The sequence below is a fragment of the Puma concolor genome, chromosome B1, assembly GCF_028749965.1.
Source record: "Puma concolor isolate L17-30 chromosome B1, mPumCon1.1.hap2, whole genome shotgun sequence".
Lineage (NCBI taxonomy): Eukaryota > Metazoa > Chordata > Mammalia > Carnivora > Felidae > Puma > Puma concolor.
In genome coordinates, this window is record NC_141670.1 from 80,013,290 (window position 1) to 80,032,455 (window position 19,166).

The 19,166-nt window shown below is 38.1% G+C and overlaps 1 protein-coding gene across 3 annotated transcripts in view; it reads right to left on the bottom strand.

Moving 5' to 3' along the window:
• The window catches only part of ARHGAP10 (Rho GTPase activating protein 10), a 325,239-nt gene that overhangs the window by 41,565 nt on the left and 264,508 nt on the right, over nucleotides 1-19,166 (bottom strand). For all 3 annotated transcript variants that reach the window (XM_086704136.1, XM_086704135.1, XM_086704137.1), the window contains one exon: nucleotides 13,437-13,587. In XM_086704136.1, coding sequence (XP_086560262.1) covers nucleotides 13,437-13,587 — 151 coding nt within the window. The remainder of the gene's footprint in view (nucleotides 1-13,436; nucleotides 13,588-19,166) is intronic.

Genomic DNA, 19,166 nt, shown 5'->3' on the forward strand with positions numbered 1-19,166 from the left:
CTGAAAGTGGAAGGGAATTACAAATGCTGCAGTAGGAAGTTTCGTTTGTTTGTTTTGCTAACTTATATAAGCCTGTTCAAAACACAACCTTTGAACGAAGCAGGGGCATAGTCACGCCGCCCTAGTTTCCAACATGTGGCAGATATTATGACATCAATAAAATCCCTTTCGAGCCACAGACATCTTTCCTCCTAATGTTACACAGGACGTAAAGTGTACTGAAAAGGAGAGGGATGCCCTGTATCAAATACAGTACTCCCAAATCTATTTCCAGTATTTTCTGACATAATTCCTACTTCATTAAAATAGTCTGAGTTGCTATATTTCACCATGTCAAAAAACAGATTCTAATGCTGCCCTGACTGGTGTAAATTAGAATAAGCCTAAATTTGGTTTCCCTCCCCTCAGGTCAGTATGCTGTTAGACTTGGCATTGTAAATAAAACCTAACGCCGAACAAAAAATATGGAAGTGACTTGTATAAATAAAGCTAAATAAGTCCAGGAGCTGGTGAGAAGCTTCAGATATATGAAACAGTAGAAGGAAAACATTTTCCACTGATTTTCATAAAACCAACATAATAGATGGAAGGGGGACCAACAATGGAATTTTAAGGCCAAGAGCAATCAAAGAATTCATTAATGATTCAGTGCAGGGGAACAGTTAGCATGCATTAAGCAGAGCTGTTCTCTGAAAAGTGTTAAACACAGGTTCAAACTATACTACTTGACTCATGAGAAATAAGACGTCCTAGAATTGCATACTGGATCAGGATAATGACCCATCTAGGATAGAATTCTACTTTTAATAAAGACAGCCAAAGACAATCTAGTTGTCCACGGCCTCACATTTTCTATCCAAGTCTTAGAAGTACATCATTATGTCTACTTGCTCTCAGACCACTGGGTGAAATCATTGCAGACAGTGAAAAATCCAACAGTTCCAGCTCTGAGTAAGGAGTGTGACTTCCAGAGTGGTTCACTCTTACATTACTGCTCCAAAGGCAGGATTTTCAGTTTCATCCAGTGTTTTTTTGTTTTTGCACCTTGTCCTTAGCACTACCATTCCCAGAATTATTGATTTGCAGACATCAGGGTGGCAAGATACCCAGAATAATTACATCATATTATCTTATACATTAGCTTTCCTTAACTGGAAGAATAGACACACGCACACACACAGCTCCTTTCTTAAACTAATTAGAATAATAGAGATAGGTTAGGAAACTCAAAGTTTGACTTTAAAATTGAACTTTTCGAAATGCTAATGTAATTGGATATTCTTTTTAAAAAGAGCAAATCCACCCCTACCTTTCAAAGGCAATTCTTCTTAACCATCCATAGAGTGGAAAGTGGTAAATGATTACTGTTGGTAAAGTTTAGGTTCTTTGATCAGAAAAATCTTCCCTAAGTCTTACATTAGGGAAAAAGGGGGAGGAGGCCTAAGAAATTAACCGTGCCAAATGCCCATTAAGGAAAGAAAAGCTAATTGTGTTTCTCAGCAGTGGGAGGTGCACTGAGACAGGTTATAACTGCCAAGTGGAAGGAAAGGTTCCTCAAGTCCCACTTACCCAAGTTCTTAGTTCTGCTACAAGTTAAAGCAATGTCATGCTGGGTAGGGGGCAAGATGTCCCAATTCCTCTCATTTCATTTTGCCCTCGTCCAACAAGACAAACGATAATGGGAACGTTAATGAAGCTAAATAACATGCAGATTAATGACAGTCAGTGGCTAAATGAGAAGAAATAACTTGGGTAATACAATTTCTTTATCTGAAACTGTGTCTAGGAAAGGTTATCTCAACAGAATAACCTCCTACTCTCAATCCCAAAAGCAAAACAAAACAAAACTACATACAGATATGCATCTCCCAAAAAGATTACATAAGAGGGAAAAGGCAACTCCTGAACTCTAAATTAATGCATCACATTAAGGCATAAAAAGATGTAATGAAGTGGCCATAAAATTATACAGCAAATTTTATTTTCTCTTGCCCAAAGATTTAAAAAATGAAGTATGATGATTGCCCCCCAAATCTACCACACAGCTAAGATACACCAAACGTGTATGCCAGGAGAAGCTCATGAGGAAATCAGCTGTGTTAATATCACATGACATAAAACATAAGACCCCATTATAACGTTATAGCAGCAGCTAATAGGCATTAGGTTACAACTCCAGGAACCACCTCTACCACTTGCAAAGGTCCATGGAAGTCTGTAGCAATTCAATTATAAAGTGAATAAGACCGGTTCAGTTGCAATGTCAATAGAAGTCAAAGCAAATTGCTTTACTCTGTAAAGCAGAGAGCATTTTTACAACATCATCACAGTCCTGAGGTATTATTTACAGACTCAGATTTCTGCCTACATAAACAAACAAAAAATATAACAACCATGTACTATTATCCTTAGGAACCAAAAAGTAATCAGATACTGAATCAAACTGTCTTCCATAAACTTCTGAGGAAGCCTGACACTTTCACAGCTCAGGAAATTGACATCACTGCTCAGAACACAAACTCCAGTCCAGCTGAGACAATGAGGGCTGCTGGACTCCTGGCTATTTACCTGTCTTCCTCCCCTGCCAGCTGCCTCACCTAAGGAATGTTAATTATCATCAAAGGCCAAATTAAGACACTAGAAACCAATATGCGTAGGCATTATGCTTGACAAAAATAAAAGACTGAGTTACATTTTCTTTCAAAGTATACTGTATGTGAAAATATATTTGAAGCCCTCTACTTCATACATGAAGCCCTCAACAAATAAGCTCAAATTCTTGAGTATTTACAAAACAGTGGGTGGTTTACAACTCTTAACTCATATATTCTTGGCAAAAAAAAAAAAAAATCACGTGAAATTTTATTGCCCCAAACTTGTGAGGCTTGGGGGTGAATTTGCCATGATCATAAAACAGAGAAAGCACACGGATTTAAATCCAGCTTACTTAATTTTTTTTAATGTTTTTTTTTGAGAGAGTGAGACAGATGCAAGTAGGGGAGGGGCAAAGAGAGAGGGAGACACAGAATATGAAGCAGGCTCAGGCTCCGAGCTGTCAGCACAGAGCCCGATGCAGGGCTCGAACTCACAAACCATTGAGATCATGACCTGAGCTGAAGTAGGTGGCTTAACGAATTGAGCCACCGAGGCGTCCCTAAATCCAGGTTACTTTAAATCCAAACTTCACCACAAACAATTCTACCAGTCAATACAACTCTTTGCTACCTAAGTCTTTCCAGTGATAGCGATCCCCAAGATGCTAGGACAATGTGGCTCTGAGACAGCAGCCCAGGTAGAAGGTGAAATATATTAAATCAAATGGGAAACCACTAAGCAGCAAGAGCCCTCCATTCTCACAGTGGCACCAGTGAAGTCTGTCCAAGTCAGCTCTTGCCGGAACAATGGCATAGGAACAACAGCATACGCTTCTTGCTAGGGAATCTGCTTCATTCTTTCCACTTCAAATCTTAAACTTACACTTAGCACACTAAATACCGAGCACAGCTTGCATCAGTGTTAAGCTGAAACTTCTGTGACTTCAACACATAGATATTTATATATTTATGTGGTATATACTTATGTGATATACATGTATATTCATGTGTTTATATGCATATGTGTGTATAACAATATGGTGCATAAAAGTAATATGTACAAATATGTATAACAATATTTGTGTATGACAAGTAATATGTATGTGTGTATGACAAGTAACCAGTAATACAGGAAAAAGAATTACAGGTATGTATAAAGAAGAAAACCATGGCTCTCATCCTTTAAGTATAACCACTGTCATAACTGATTAATATGCTTCCAGATTTATTTCTATGCTTATACATGTACTTACACAATTTTTCCTCTAGAAGTGAGATTATTCTGAAATTTCTGTTTACAGCTTGCTTTTATTCACTTGAAAGCATACCATGTGTATTATCTTTTTTAATAAATTTTTTTAATGTTTATTTTTGAGAGAGAGAGAGAGAGAGAGCGAGCGCACGCGCACAAGCAGGGAAGACACAGAATCCAGAGCAGCTCCAAGCTCTGAGCTATCAGCATAGAACCCAACGCGGGGCTTGAACTCATGAACCATGAGCTCACGACCCGAGCCAAAGTCAGCCACCTAACCAACTGAGCCACCCAGGCACCGCCCCATGTGTATGATTTCTGGGAAAACATTTTTACTATCATCTGAAGGCTGGAAGTGTGTGTGGTTAGTAAGGGGCTTCCACCATATACTTGAGTTGGGCTATAGAACACAGGGCCCTCTTAGGAATACATCTGTACAACAGAACACATAGAATACTATATAGCAGTGAAAAGGGGGGGAAGGAAAGCTCCCTGTAGAAACATGAAAACCAACAATGAGTACATTATAATTTTTTTTTTAATTCGGTACAACTGGCTGTTGGGTGAAGAAGGTAAGAATATATTCATATCTGCTTGTAAATACATAACGGATTCTGGAAAGATGGGTGAGAAACGACAGGTTAATCATGTGAAACCACTGCTCTGCAATCATTTCTGATGCACACAAACAGCAATTTCACATGGTGTGATCCTACTAACGGTGGTCAGCAATCCAATTTGATCTCAACTCTGAAATGATTTAAGAAACTGTAGGTTGAACTACATGAAATTCCTGATGCTTTAGTACTTTTGACTTAATGAAAAAAAATTTTTTTGAAATTGCTGATATTAGATAACTTTGGAACCCAAAGATGGCACTTCCATATGGCTCAAGCCAGTACTGTCAGTGATTGCAGATGCCCTGTGCAGGTGCAGCCGGGTGAGGGGAACAAGCTGACAGGGTGGAGCAGACACTTGTCACTACATCATTGTATACTTTTTTGGGTTTCAAACCAAGGAACCTATTACCTATTGTTGTAATTTTTTTAATAAAAGGAAGAACAAAGAGGGAAAAAAAATACCAGCAAAATCCAATATATTCAGGCAGCATCAAATTGCTGATTGCATTCCCTTTACACATCTCTAACAACCCGCTGAAGCACCAGGTACCTGAGAGATCTGCATTACAGCTAACGCAAGAGCAGGTAATTGTCCATTTTGGTAAATGGTTGCATAAACCACATGAAAACAAACATGTCACTGAAATAAAATGACTGCTCCTCCCTCTCCCCCTCCCAGAAAAATGAGCACCCCCTTTTCTCTTGGAGGGCCCATTTCTGTCACCGTGCATTGTGCCCCAGGTTTACAACCATACACATCTCTGGCTCTCTCTTCACCTGCATCTCCTTCAGGAAGACCATTATTCTGATTCCAGTACTTTCTTACAATGAGAAAACTAAGAATCATTCCTAAAATTAAAAAAGAATAAACTGACATACTGTTTGAAATGCAGAGCATCTCTGAAAGACTCAGGGGCAAACAGGCTATGTCTACGGACTCCAGGGAAGAGAAGATGTCACTGCAGCACTTGTGTTCAGCACACTAGCAGCATGGAAAAGGGGCCAGGCTGTGGGATTTCACTGCCTGGGTTCAATCCTGGCATTGTCACTGGCCAGCTGTGAGACAGGTGACTTACTGATCTCTGGGCCTCAGTTTCCTGAACCATAAAATAGGGATGATCATAATACTACCTCTCAGATGGTTATGAGGATTATCTATATCTAACGAACATTGCTAAAAACAGTGTCTGGCATATAGTATGGTATAGGTCACTGATCACCATTATCAACCCTCCAAATTCTGTATCCTGTTATTGCATTAACTATTAAAATTTTTAAGAAAAGGAATATACCTGTCAAATAACTGAGTTAATAAAGACTTAATATTATTCTATTCTGACCCAAAGAGAAAAATAAAATCATGACCATAATCACATTTGAAGCCCAAAAAATCATGCTGCTGATTTTAATTTTTTTTTTTTTTGAGAGAGAGAGGGAGACAATATACGTGCAAGTGGGGGAGAGAGAGAGAGGCAGAGGGAGAGAGTCAATCTCAAGCAGACTCCACACTTGGCACAGAGCCTGACGTGGGGCTCGATCCCACGACCCTGGGATCATGACCTGAGCAAAAATCAAGAGTCAGACGCTCAACCAACTGAGTCACCCAGGCACCCAATGCTGCTGACTTTAGAGAATACTAGTATCTGCAAAACGTCAGCCTGATAATTCATTTTAATAGGTTTGAAGAATTCTTTTCATCCAAGAATAACATTCAACTTCCAGATACTGCTCGGAGGGTACACAGCAATGCCATGGAAAGCGGAATGAGCCCTCAGAGGGAACCAAGCTGCAAAGTTGCTACCCAGAGTTCACAGAGGGCAACTAGAGGGGACTAGTTACAGGAGTATTCTCCATTATTGATTCAATCTCATTCTTTTTCGTCAACAGCTGGTAAGAATTCAGTAAGTAAAAATGAGCTGCCACTGGTTTGTTTTGTTATATTAATTGTAGACAACACCCTCACTTAGTGGTAATTTTTATCACGGTTCAAAAGAGTTTCTTCTGGGTAAGAGAAGTTACCTGGAATTGGCCACATTGAGATAATACCTTTCCCTCTTTAAGATTTCTGCTCATCTTCCTGGCTATCAAAGAAAACGCTTCAAATCACTCACTCTTGACAGCCTTAAAAATTCTATTTCATTCAGGATAAACAATACTTTGGTTGGTTTGAAAAGATGTTTCTTAGACAGCCCAGCTACCTCCTACGCTGTAGGAGTTTCAAAAACGGCTATAAAGAGAATGACAGCTGCTTGAATTCAGAACTAGAAATTAAAATAAAAGCTATTAGAAGTGAAGAAAAAACCCACACCACAGGGAGACAAGCTTTAAAGAATTTTTCTCTCTTCTATAAATTCTAGTTACCTGCCATGAACTTATTTTCACCACAGAAGCAGCTATGTATTTTTTTGAAGGCGTTAAATAAGCCTTTTCCCTCCAGAGAAAGGGGGAAATGTTCATCCCACACAGAAGCATAGTTAAGATTATATAGGAAGTCATATAAGAAGTTGCCGTGTGCTTTGTCGCTGACATTAGGGGGGGCTGAGCTTCTGGGAGGCTTCTGGGGAAACGCCAATGCAGGGGAGGCAGCTTGCATGATTTATGGGTACGCCACAACTCAATTACAGCCCTGAAATTTCTGGCTGCCTTTTCCATCCCATTGATCTCATCATTGTAACAGTGAGTTAAGAAATAATCTGTCTACATATACTGTCACTGATTCAAGCCTGGTCTTAGATTTAACTTCACAATACAGTAATTCCATGTCAGGGAATCATAACATTGCCCCGAAGAAATGGCAAGGGGCCTTGGCACTCAGGAAGTTATTATCCAGCGTCCTCCCATGAAGTGTCATGCCAAAAAAATGATAAGAATCAAGGGAAGATCGCCAAGCTTGAGCCGAAGATCTGTTTGTGCCCAGTTACTTAGGGTTGGTTATAATTCTGTGTCAAGCCGATCAGCTTATGTCTACAAGAAAATGTCAATAGCTGTAGAATGTCACTGAAAATTCCCATCAGCAATGGTTTTACTGTGGTTCTTCTTACATTGTGGGGATGACAGGACAGTTACAATTCACTGATAAAAGCATGTTTTCATGAAGGCAATTTCTAAAGATGCTCTCTTGGGAACTGAGATTTGAGAGTACAGAGCTGCCATGACTGTCTGCTATCCACCCTTGACTTCTACTGAAATGATCATCTTTTAGTTTGGTGGTTGCCTCGCAACCTTTACCTTCCCAGCACATGAGTGAATGTGGATATAGGTCTGTGCGGTAAATAGGGGAAAAGAAATGAGCTCTCCATTGCTCACGGTTATGAGACTGACTATTCTTTCTCTAAGAAGACATACCATTTAGTACTATTTAATATTTTCCTCTTTCCACTGACTTTCCATATATACTATTTACACTAATACATTGTACACTATTTTTATTAAACCTATTTTCCAAAGCGGTTACATATTGCACTATGTATTGAAGATGCTAACAAAATGAGGTATTTCCTTCCTTTTGATGAAAAGGTGGTCTAAATATTAAAATATGGCTGAAGACATCGTTTTGATTATCTGCTTTCATTCTCCACATCGAGTCGGTTAAGAAGTCCCAACAATTTGCTTTAACACCTGTCCCAGATTTATCTTCTATTCCTAGTGCTGGTTCAACACCATACCAACCTAAACCTAAACTACTTAACCAGCCTTTACCATGGCCTTTCTGATTCTGACAGACAGATTTAAGTCAGATTAAACTTCCTTTAATATTATTTTCCATGTGACAACTCTCCCTTGCTGAAAAACAGTAACTTCTCTTATCATTCTATATATAAGGCACGTTTCTCTGTCTTTAATAATAATATTGAATAGCAGAAGCTAGGATTTGACTGTTTACTATATACCAGACACTATATTAAGCATATTAACCACCTAAACCTTCTCAACCATCCTCAGTAGCACACATTATAACTACTATTTTGTAGTTAATACGATAGATTTAGAGAGGGTAAGCTATCTGAGTAGAATCAGAATACAAAGTCCTCAGACCAGACTTCTAACCATCATTCCTTAGGCTGACCTCCCCTGGTTTGGCAACATCTCATTGGGTTCACTGGTCACTACTCTTCAACCCTGCCCCCGTCTGACCAAGCTGGCCTCTTCTTTACCCTCCTGCCTTATTCTTACTCACCATTGCTGCCGGGCCTTCATTCAAGCTAGTTTCCTCACCTGAAATCATGCCCCAACCAACTGCCAAAATGGCTCCACTCAAGGAAACCATGACACCTTTCTCACCTACCGCAGCCCTGGGGTTGCCTTCCTCAGGGCCCATAAGGCCGACAGCCCAGCACTGGGCACTTGCTACCATGCTGTCTCATTCTTTTACTGTATAGTGACAGAAGGAGAGTAGAATATCGACGCCTTGAAATAGAAACCATGTGTAAACATGATGCAGAGTTTATAAAAACTCTTCAACAGATACACAGAATTCTGATTTTAGTCTCTAGTATGAGAAAAATCACTAATTAATGATAGAGGCAGAAAATCTCCAAACTGCCAGGGGCATTCCATACTTTAGGATTAAAAATCTACATTTCAAAAGACCTTCCAAGAGCCTCCTTTTTAGCTTTCTATTCTCTTGCTTATGCCTCATTCATTATTCAACAAGATTCTTTCCAAATACCAAAGGTGGCTCTCAGCATCACTCTCATTGATATGGAACATTTAAATGTTAGGTAATCATTTAAAAATCTACCTGGGTGTCATTTCGGCTGAAAGGACATCTACATACAACTTATTTATGCTACTCTGATTTTAGAGACTGATCCGTATCACAGTATGTTCCTCCTTAGAACAGAAGGGAAACGATCATGCTTCGTTGTTTATCTATCTCCCTTTTAACAGTTACATTTTCACTTTATGCTTATAAGGCTCTCCATCCTTGTCACACTGTAGGACTACAATAACACATGTTCAACAAAATGTGCTGCAGTTAGCACATCCGGGATCCAAGTGTGAGAGTGCCAACCCAACGATACCCAAGTAAGACCTACTCTATAATAATATTAAATCTTGCCAACTGGCTTGCAAGATGATTCTGTTTTCAACTTGCTATAAATCATATTTTTTAAGTTGCCTAAACAAATAAACTGCTAGATCATGTACAAAAGAAGATGGGCAACAGAATACGTAACTACTCAAGAAGATACAAATAAAAACTAGTCCTATGAATGCCTCATTCTGTTTAAAATTAGAACTAGCATAAAGAAAGAGCTTGGTCAAAATTTAGATGACCACCATCTTGTCTCCCACTCCCCAAATCTCTTTTAAAATTTTTCTTTGGCCTTGAATGAGAATAACAAAGAATGTATCTCTTATAGCCTCATGAACTTCCCCTGTACTTGGGAGAATTACAACAACAAAAAGGTGTCTCTTTACATAAGAGGTAGTAAAGGACATAAATATGGAATGAGCAGGAGAAAATGAACATACATTATAAATTTGTCTGGAGTTACTTTATTATGAATTCTAAGAAAATAAAAACACAGAAAGATCATTTGAGAATGAAAGCAAACCTCTGATTTTTAGTTATCTTTTTAGCACTTTCCAGCATACCTCATATTTTTCTATTTCACAACAGACCCAGCCAAACTTCTCAACTTTGAAGTTCATGAGATTATTAAATGCTATATAAAAATGAACAATATGGCTTCTACCAAATAAAGATAAGGACTTTAGTAAAGATTTAATAGCTGCTTATTTAAAGAAATCTAGCCAGATAGTATATCCATTTCAGTTCGTATTAATCATCAACAAAGATCCTTAAGCAACTAACTAGAATTTTAAAGTCTTTCGCAAATAATAAGTTTAATATCATTTAATCATATATTACAAAGAAAAATAACGAGCACTGTGTATATAATATGGATAAATGTGCCAAAGCCAATTAAAGTCTTTAACAAAGTAAAGACACTAGGCGTCTTTAATTAAACTGGTCACCTCTCAATTGGGATGGGAGTGGGGTTGAATATATCATAATAAAATTCACATCTAACAAGCAGAGGGTTTCTCTCTCATTTTACGCCAGCTTGGATTCTCTGCTTCCAGGCCTATCCTGCTTCAGCTCATGTAATAGGCTTGCTGACTCTGTTAATAATGACTTTTTGATCTGCCTGATGTTAAATTGAAGCCAATTCTGACTGTTTTCCAGGGTTGGCTATTTGGTACATCACTTAGTTTCATACCCTACTCAATGTAGAAGAAGATAACATATTACAAACACTTAACTCAAATACCAAATCTGTGACCAAATCATAAGGCTGAAGAAAATCTCTGATCATCTAATCTAGCGCCTTGGATCTTGACAGATAATCCACCTAAATTTAAACAATAACTATTTGTCCTATATTTCATTAAGTCAAGATTAATTTATACTACACTGCATCAATGGGAGAAGGACACATCTACATTTAAAAATCTCTATCACATTCATCTAAGCTACAAAATTGGGAATAATCCACCAAAGTTGACTGTAATGCATATCTTCACCAGACCTAGTGAAACATAGGAAATTGACTCTACTACCACCAATAAGAAAAAATATTAAGAAGATTAAACTTTTTGAAACCTTCAAGTTGACAATTATAGAACTCAGGCTACTGAAAAAAAAAAACATTTAAGTACTAGGGACAACAGATTTTTTTTGGGGGGGAGGGGGCAGAGTTTTTCAATATGCTAAGTATAGTCAATAACACAGTTTTTTAGTATGCTTCCCCTGTATGCTTCCTTTCAGAAGCTCTTCTCTTCATTTTTCCTCACCACCCTGCCTTTTTTGGAAAATATAATATGTAGACCCTACTCTGTTCTCTCTGAAATAATTCTTTTTCACACAACCTGAGTTTCACTAAAGCTTACCTACAAATAATTGGGGGGGGGGGGGAGGAAATAACTTATAGTTTTTAATTGCTTTATCTTATGACCTCTAGATAAAATAAAATTACTCTGTGACAAAATCATGGACTTTCCTGATTCTGACAATTTGCAACAACAACAAATTCCAAGGCTACAATCAAGACAGATTAATGTAAAGTTATAAAATACAAAACGTAGAATAAAACACCATATAAATAATGAACATAAAAACAGACTAAAGGAATTGAATATTTCACAATCTTTTTTCCCTTATAATCAAATAATTAAGAATTATTATATGATCTAAAATCTAGGAAAGCTATGATTATATGCCATCGTGAGCATTCCCATAAAAGATGTACCAAGCACCACTTCAGCAACTTCTTACCCATTAATAATCACTTTCCAACACAATGGTCAAAAGATCAGTCACCATGTATACTGATTGGATATTATGATTCAATTCTTTAAAATACCAAAAAAGTAGATGTGATTCTAAGACAAACAGTCACTCTGGTCATTTCCTTTATGAAATACAGCCAATTTGGTTTTGCTCAGGGCCAGTGAGCCAGTGCAGATTTTATTCTACATCTCCTTGACTTCTTTTTCTCTTCCTACTTCCCAACATTTGCCTCCTTCACTATTTATTAACACTTCCACCAGAGGACAAGTGAGATACAAGAAAAGGTGCAATTCAAACCAGTCAGTTTTACTCCTTATTAGCAACTCCGCTGAGAGAGAGTGAGAGTGAGGAAAAAAAGAGAACAAAAAAAAGTTAGGTAGGATCAGAAGTTGAAACTAAGGTCTTAAAAGGAAGCTCTGAAATTATAGGTTGATTTTAAGGATTCATGCCCTTCCTCTGGAAAATAAGGATCTGATTGTAAAACTAATAGTTGTATCATATGATGCCCATCTTAAACGATGTGAAAGAATACCGGCACACGTTAGCCCCCCCCACCGTGTTATTACAGGAAGCATTCTGAGGCTTCCTGCAGAGACTCCCTAATCAGTTGTCACTTGCTTGCATGGATCTTTCGATATTAGCTACCTGGACATTTGACTATATAGCTCCTTACGATGAAAGGTACTGCATTTGTTTCTGTCTTCATTCCCTTCCTCCTTCTGACAATCACCTCATACTTCCAAACCAATATAACTTCAGTAGCTTGCAAGGATAATAAATGAAAGATGCAAAAAAGAAAAAAAGGTTATAACAAAAAGAAGAACGAAGATTAATTACGAATTCAGGAAATGTCCTCAAAAGGTCCCACAACCAAAGAGTCACAGTTTCAGACATGCCTGCTGAACTAGAGGTTCTTAGAATCACCTTACCCCTTCCATGCCAATAACCGCATGATTACAAATCGGCAGTCAGTAATTTCTACGTGACACATCGTCTTGTTTTGTAGAGATCAGTGTATAAAATTCAAATTTCCAAGCTTTCTTTAAAAAACTAGGCAATCTGACGATACTGAGACAATGTGGCCACGTGACAAGTAACTGGAACATGTTAGCCAGGACAGGACAGCAGAACTTCCATTCTGCCAGAGTCCCACTGCACCTTAGTTCACTGGGCCTGACCCCTGAAGGCAGGTCACTTCGCCAAGCCTACTGTACGATGAGGCGCCAGCCTTGCAAGAAAACGTGGGCCAAATAAGATGCAGAAGCCCTAAGCTTCAGTGCAATAGAAAACTATGCCTTTAATCTAGATGTATTTAACATTAGACTATCAGCTCCTCTCAAAAGATCTGCTTTAATTTTAGTTCCTCTTCCATTTGTCTCAGAGTTATGTAACCTCACAGGAGGTCACACAAGTTTCCCAAAAAAAGAAATTTAAGCTGTCTTTTAAAAATAAAAAAAGAAACATGCAAAACAAATAACAAACACAAACCTGAAACTCGCATTTTCTCTCTGACGAGAAGGCTTTACCCTCCTTGTTAATCTCAAAAAATTATCTTAAGGTGAAAAGAAATTAAAACACAAAGGAAGGAAAAGAATGGCCTTCCCTGAGGACATATGATATGCCATACTCTCAACATGCTGTCAAGCAGAAAAATAGAATCAACATCTTACCATCTTCCAGCTCCAGACAAAGATTATACACGGCCACGGGTCTCTTCGTCCTCTGGCCTTGTCTCTTCGATTGTCTTGGTGGAGCATTTGGGGGTGATGTTGACAGGGAGACTGGCTCCAGGAATGTCGCATCGGGCGGGGTCCTAAAAATCTGCCATCGAAGCATAAAGGACATTAATTGTTTCCCATGAACAGAAACCTGTGTGTTGCAATAGTAAACCAGTATCAAGCAACATTTGATTTGGAGCTCATCCAAAACAGGCTGGAGCCAAAAATCCATTCCTTCAAATCGTGGGTACAGGTCGTAAGTCTTTCATTTATTTTCTTAACAGAAGATTTCAAAATACAATTTCTAGTTAAAATTAAGTAAAAGCAATGTCCAATCATTATATTTCAAAATAAATTCGTTCCAAAACTAAATATGTATAATTAACTTTACCAGGTATAGACAATACCACAGCTATTCACCCACAAAGAAAGTAGCCAGGATAAAACATTAAAAGTAAATATCCCATTTAGTTTCATACAGGGTTATGTTTATGCCAAATGCTGGTCTCAATTTTTTTTCAGCTACATAAACAGAAACATATGACTGTAAATATTTTTTACACATTTAAAAATAGCTTATGCTTATGAAATTACCTTTCAGATTCCCATGTACATTTTTCATAAAATACTTTATAGATTTTATCAATTACTGCCTTCCAACTTCCCTTAATAATTTCCCTTCCATTTATGAAACCTAGAATATTAGCACCTTGATAATCTACAGTGTCACTCATATATCAGCAATAATAACATTAATTAAAATGTGCTGCTTCTTTGCTTAACAATTTTTTTTTTCTTTTGAGAAAAGCAATCTGTCCCATAAAGGGAAGCATATCATGCAGAGGTAATTTATAATAGACCTTCCACAGCTGCCAAGACCTGAGTTCAGAGGTTTCCTGTCCCCAACAACACTGGAGACCCTTCAGCCTTCAATGAAGTCATAAAATAAAATATTTAGACACATCAACCTAATAGACACTGCATCTCCAAGAGGCCTAATGCTCCCCAAGTGAAAGCAGGAAACAGGAAGAAAGCTTGCTACCATTAAACAAAACATAAATATAAAACTCACAATAAAAAAGGCACTGTGGGAAAGCCCCACTGCTGCAAGGAAATGATTATTTATGCATTTAAATAAAAAAGGCATGTGACCCGTGTATACGAGTGAGGGGATCACATATGCATATTACATTTAACAACTACCATGTCAGAGTTACGATCGCAGAGTCTAAAAGTTCTCACCTAGAAACTATTATATACCAATAAAAATAGACAATTTCAACAGAGCATTTGCTTTATATAGTACCATACTGCCCCCTCATGCGTAAATGGGATACAAAATGATTTAAATTACTGTGGACAAATATTTGCTAGTGAAAATTTAATTTAGTGCTCCAACTGGCAACCTGCTAACACCATATTTCCACAGACTCTGTGTTCCAATAGGGCACTCCAGCAAATAGCAAACTACTTATCTGCCTTAAAAAATCCTCTGCTGTCTAAACGACTGTCCACAGCTGGATTTATTACCATCTGTCACTACTCAAATTAAGGAAGGTTGTGGAGTGGTGGGAACAGGAGAGAAGTTAGGTTGAGAAGCGTATGACAATGTGAAGGAGAGAAGTTGGGAAAACTTACTTCCATTGAAAGAAAACAGCCAGTGTGTGGCCAACTGTTGGAATAGCTTCTTACCTATGTTTGATCTTTACAAATATGGGAAATGCCTCTGGGACAGTACTGGAATAGGAAACCAAACAACACACAGAGCCAATACACCCAAAGCCTAAATAAACAATGGGAAAGTTACATCCCAGAACTGATTCTGCATAGCTGATAATCTTCTGAACAGATCTTCCTCTAAGACCCACCCCGATGACTGTTGTTCCCTCCACACACACCTCAGGGTAACAAGATGGGTAGGAGTGTGGGGGGTAGGGGGGAGTTGTGGGGAGCGGCTCAAGCGTTCAGAGCCATACTGCAAGCCACCAAGCAAGGCAGGACCTGAGAGTGCAACTCCAATGCTCTCAGGGGAAAGATCTGAGACATCCCAGGGCTAAGTATGGAATTCTGCAAGCCTCCAGAATACTTATGACATCGTTTATATCAGAATATCTGCGAGAATATTATTTAGCCATAAAAAAAACACAAGGAAATCTTGCCACATGTGACAACATGATGGACATGGAGGGCATTATGCTAAGTGAAATCAGACAGAGAAACACCAATGCTTCACGATCTAACTTACATGAGGAATTTTAAAAAACCTAACTAATAGGTTAGAACAGATTGATGGCTGCCAGAGGCAGGGGGATGGGAGTAGGGGGCAAATGGGTGAAAGCAGTCAAAAGGTACAAATTTCTTCCAGCTAAATGTATGTGAGGTGACGGGCATTAAGCAAACTGATTGTGTGGTAATCATTTCACCATACATACACGTATCAAACCATTATACTGTACACCTCAAACTAATACACATTTTTTATGTCAATTATATCTGAATGAAACTCGGGAAAAATTCTATCTGGGAATGGGGACTGGGCTTCAGGTTTATTTGCTTTTCTTCGATCTGCATTTTAAAGCTTCCAGGTGATTCTTCTCTGGAGCCAAGGCTGAGAAATACCTATTCAGACAAACATTCCACAGCATTTTATACTTGTGTTGGATGGACCACAGTCAAAATCAAAACACCAGAAATATTATCTCAGAAAAACTGGCACTGAACACACACAATCGATTCCTTGGACCCGCTCAAGTCATAATTAGAGCAAAATATTTCAAAGATGCTAAATACCGACCACTTCCTCAACAAACTCCACGTTGTATTAACATTTCAAAGAGTTATCCTGTCATCTGAATTTGGTGGTACCAAGGCACATTTGCTCACTTGAGAAGGCACTATCCTGGCTCTTAAGTCTTCTCAGCTATGAATGTATAGACTACTCCTTAAAACATGTGTAATGAGGGCCATAACACCTAGATCTCATGTTATTACAGACATTAAATGAGAAAATGTTTATAAACTGTTTAGTACAGCACTTGACACATCATAACTAGAAATAAATGGGAGCTACTGGTATTTGCAATATGATCACATGTGATAATAAAAATGGATTTAGACCTTCATTACTCTGCTCAACCACTGTTTTGAGAGGGCACTAATTCTTTAAAGTCTTGAATATTCCTCAAATTCACTGTTTAGTTATTCTAAACACATGATTCTAAAATGTTTTATGGAAGAAGCTCATCAAGCAGTGGGGGTGAAAGGGAAGAAACAAATAGAGCCCCTTATCAAATTCCCAAGTCAGCTAGAATCACAAAATTATTTTGTGTATTCATTTCTGCACTTCAGCACTGAAATCTGAGATTTAAATTACTTCGTCTTTCATTAAATACATTTAACATTTAAAAGCACGTACTAGGTAGTAGGCTTTCTTTCTGTTTAATATTCTCACAACTTTTGAGGGAAGCATTGTTCCCCACATGAACATGTGATATAAGCTCAAATGATAAAAACTCAAAGATTAAACAATTAATCCAAATGTCCAGTTTGAAAATGGCAGAGTTGGTATCTTTGCTCTCAGTTCTGATTCCAGAGCCCCTACTGCTAGTTTAAAAAACAAACAAAATATAATCATTAAGGGGAAAAAAATCACCAACTATAATGTTCTATATCTGTTTAAAAAGAGTAAAACTGGAGATTATCGGTATAATTTCAGATTATATGTAAGACTCACCATCATTGTGCCATGACTTCCTAGATGTTTCACGAACACATCACTTTGTATATGCATCTACCTTATTTGCCAATGCACAAGACTCAAGTTCCCAATTACTTTTGTTTGTTTTTTAAGCTACAAAGCTATGTTCTTATGGTTCTCTCTGAAACACCAGAAATAACTTTTTTTTTTTAATATTCTTTTTAAGTTTAGGAGAGGAGGAAACAATAAACTGTTTACTTTACAATTTTGTCCTGTTTCCTGGCCATCTGATTCTAGAAGTTACAAATTTACTTATCTTGCTCTATTATGGCCAAGATGTGCGTCATCTTCGACTATAATACTGACTTCCCAATTCTAGAACCACTGCATGGATGCAAATGCCTTTGCTGCCCAGGTCTCTTGCCAAAGTCTCTTGACTCTCCTAACTTCCCTAGCATCTTATTACCTTTGTTGTAGGGCAGATGAACTCATCTTCAACAATACTAAAAGATCAAGTCTACTCAAAACATTTGTTTCAGGGTAGAAAGTGTCTTCACTGCACCTACGTATTTTACAACAAAGAAAAACTCAAACCAGACAAGACAAAGACAAAACACAAAACTCCACACATAGATATGTCAGGTAGATAAGCGCTTATTCAGATCTACTAAGTGTTAGCACAAACACAAGTCTGGCACCACTGTTAAGTCACAGATTCTGCAGACTCAATAGACTCACCAGACTCACATTTATGCCCGTGGGACTCAGCCATACATATAAATACCTCCCAGAGTCCTTCAGGCTCTGCTACCAGGGGCCACATATGGTAATGATTGGGCCACTTCTGCCAGAAATGCTTTGTAGATAACAAGAAATAAAAATGGTCTCTGAAAATTTTGCTTTAATACCCAACTCAAACCTTCAGCATTTGATTCAACTAACTAAACAAACAATATGGTTAAAGGAAATTAAGGGGGATGAGATAATTTTTTTTACATGTTTCTACAGGAGAATCCACTGGTCTTTACTGTGATAGGGAGATTACTAATATGTGTGCATACTCCCATCATCTTGAATAATAATAGTTGCAACTATTGGGTAGTTGAAATATACCTGACATATTCCTATGACCAACTGGTTGACCTACGAAGATTTGAACCCAGATTTCCTGATTCTAGTGTGGATGTGTTAGTCAGTGTGTTGCCCTGTCTCCAATGTTACCCAATCACATTAAGCCCCATTCATACTCTGTCCTCTTTGATGGTGGCCTAGCTCACATAACTATACTATCCATAAACACAAAGAGATTTAGCCAGAAGATGGTTGGAAACCAATGCCTACTCCCCTTAGTGAACATTTAACATACAAGGAGGAACAAAAATAAAATTTCCAATCTTCTTTCCACAATATTTAGCTACGAAATGGCCAAATATTCCTTTCAGCTCCAGAGTCTATAGTGTGCTTAGACCAAGGTTATATGACTCTAAGTTGGCACCAAGGTAGCATGAACCTTCCGTCTGTAACATAACTTTAGAATTCAGCTACTGTGTGAACAGTACAAAAGAACTCTGAAAACTTTCCAGCTGTCTGTCTTCGAATCAGCTCTACCCCATGACTAAATATGGGTCTATTACAGAAAATTTAACTAGAATCGATAATAGGGACTGACAGTGAAATACCAGTCAGGTTCAGTCTAGACGCTGGAAATATACTAAGGCTTCATGTTTGTTCTGGTTCATTAAAACTCAGACTCTCAGAGCGAAAAGTGTCCTACCTATCACTTAGGCCAAGCCCTTTTCTCACAGTTGAACAAACCAAGGCCCCTGTGGTTAAAGATTTGCTCATATTTATACCACTAGTTAGTGGTAAACTCAAGCTTTATTCCCAGACCAAGGCCTCAACGCCAACTGCTATTTCCCATCTGGCTGGCTCTGAACCTTTCTTCCCAAACACTATTCTTTATGCATGTGCCTCCTCATCAGGGG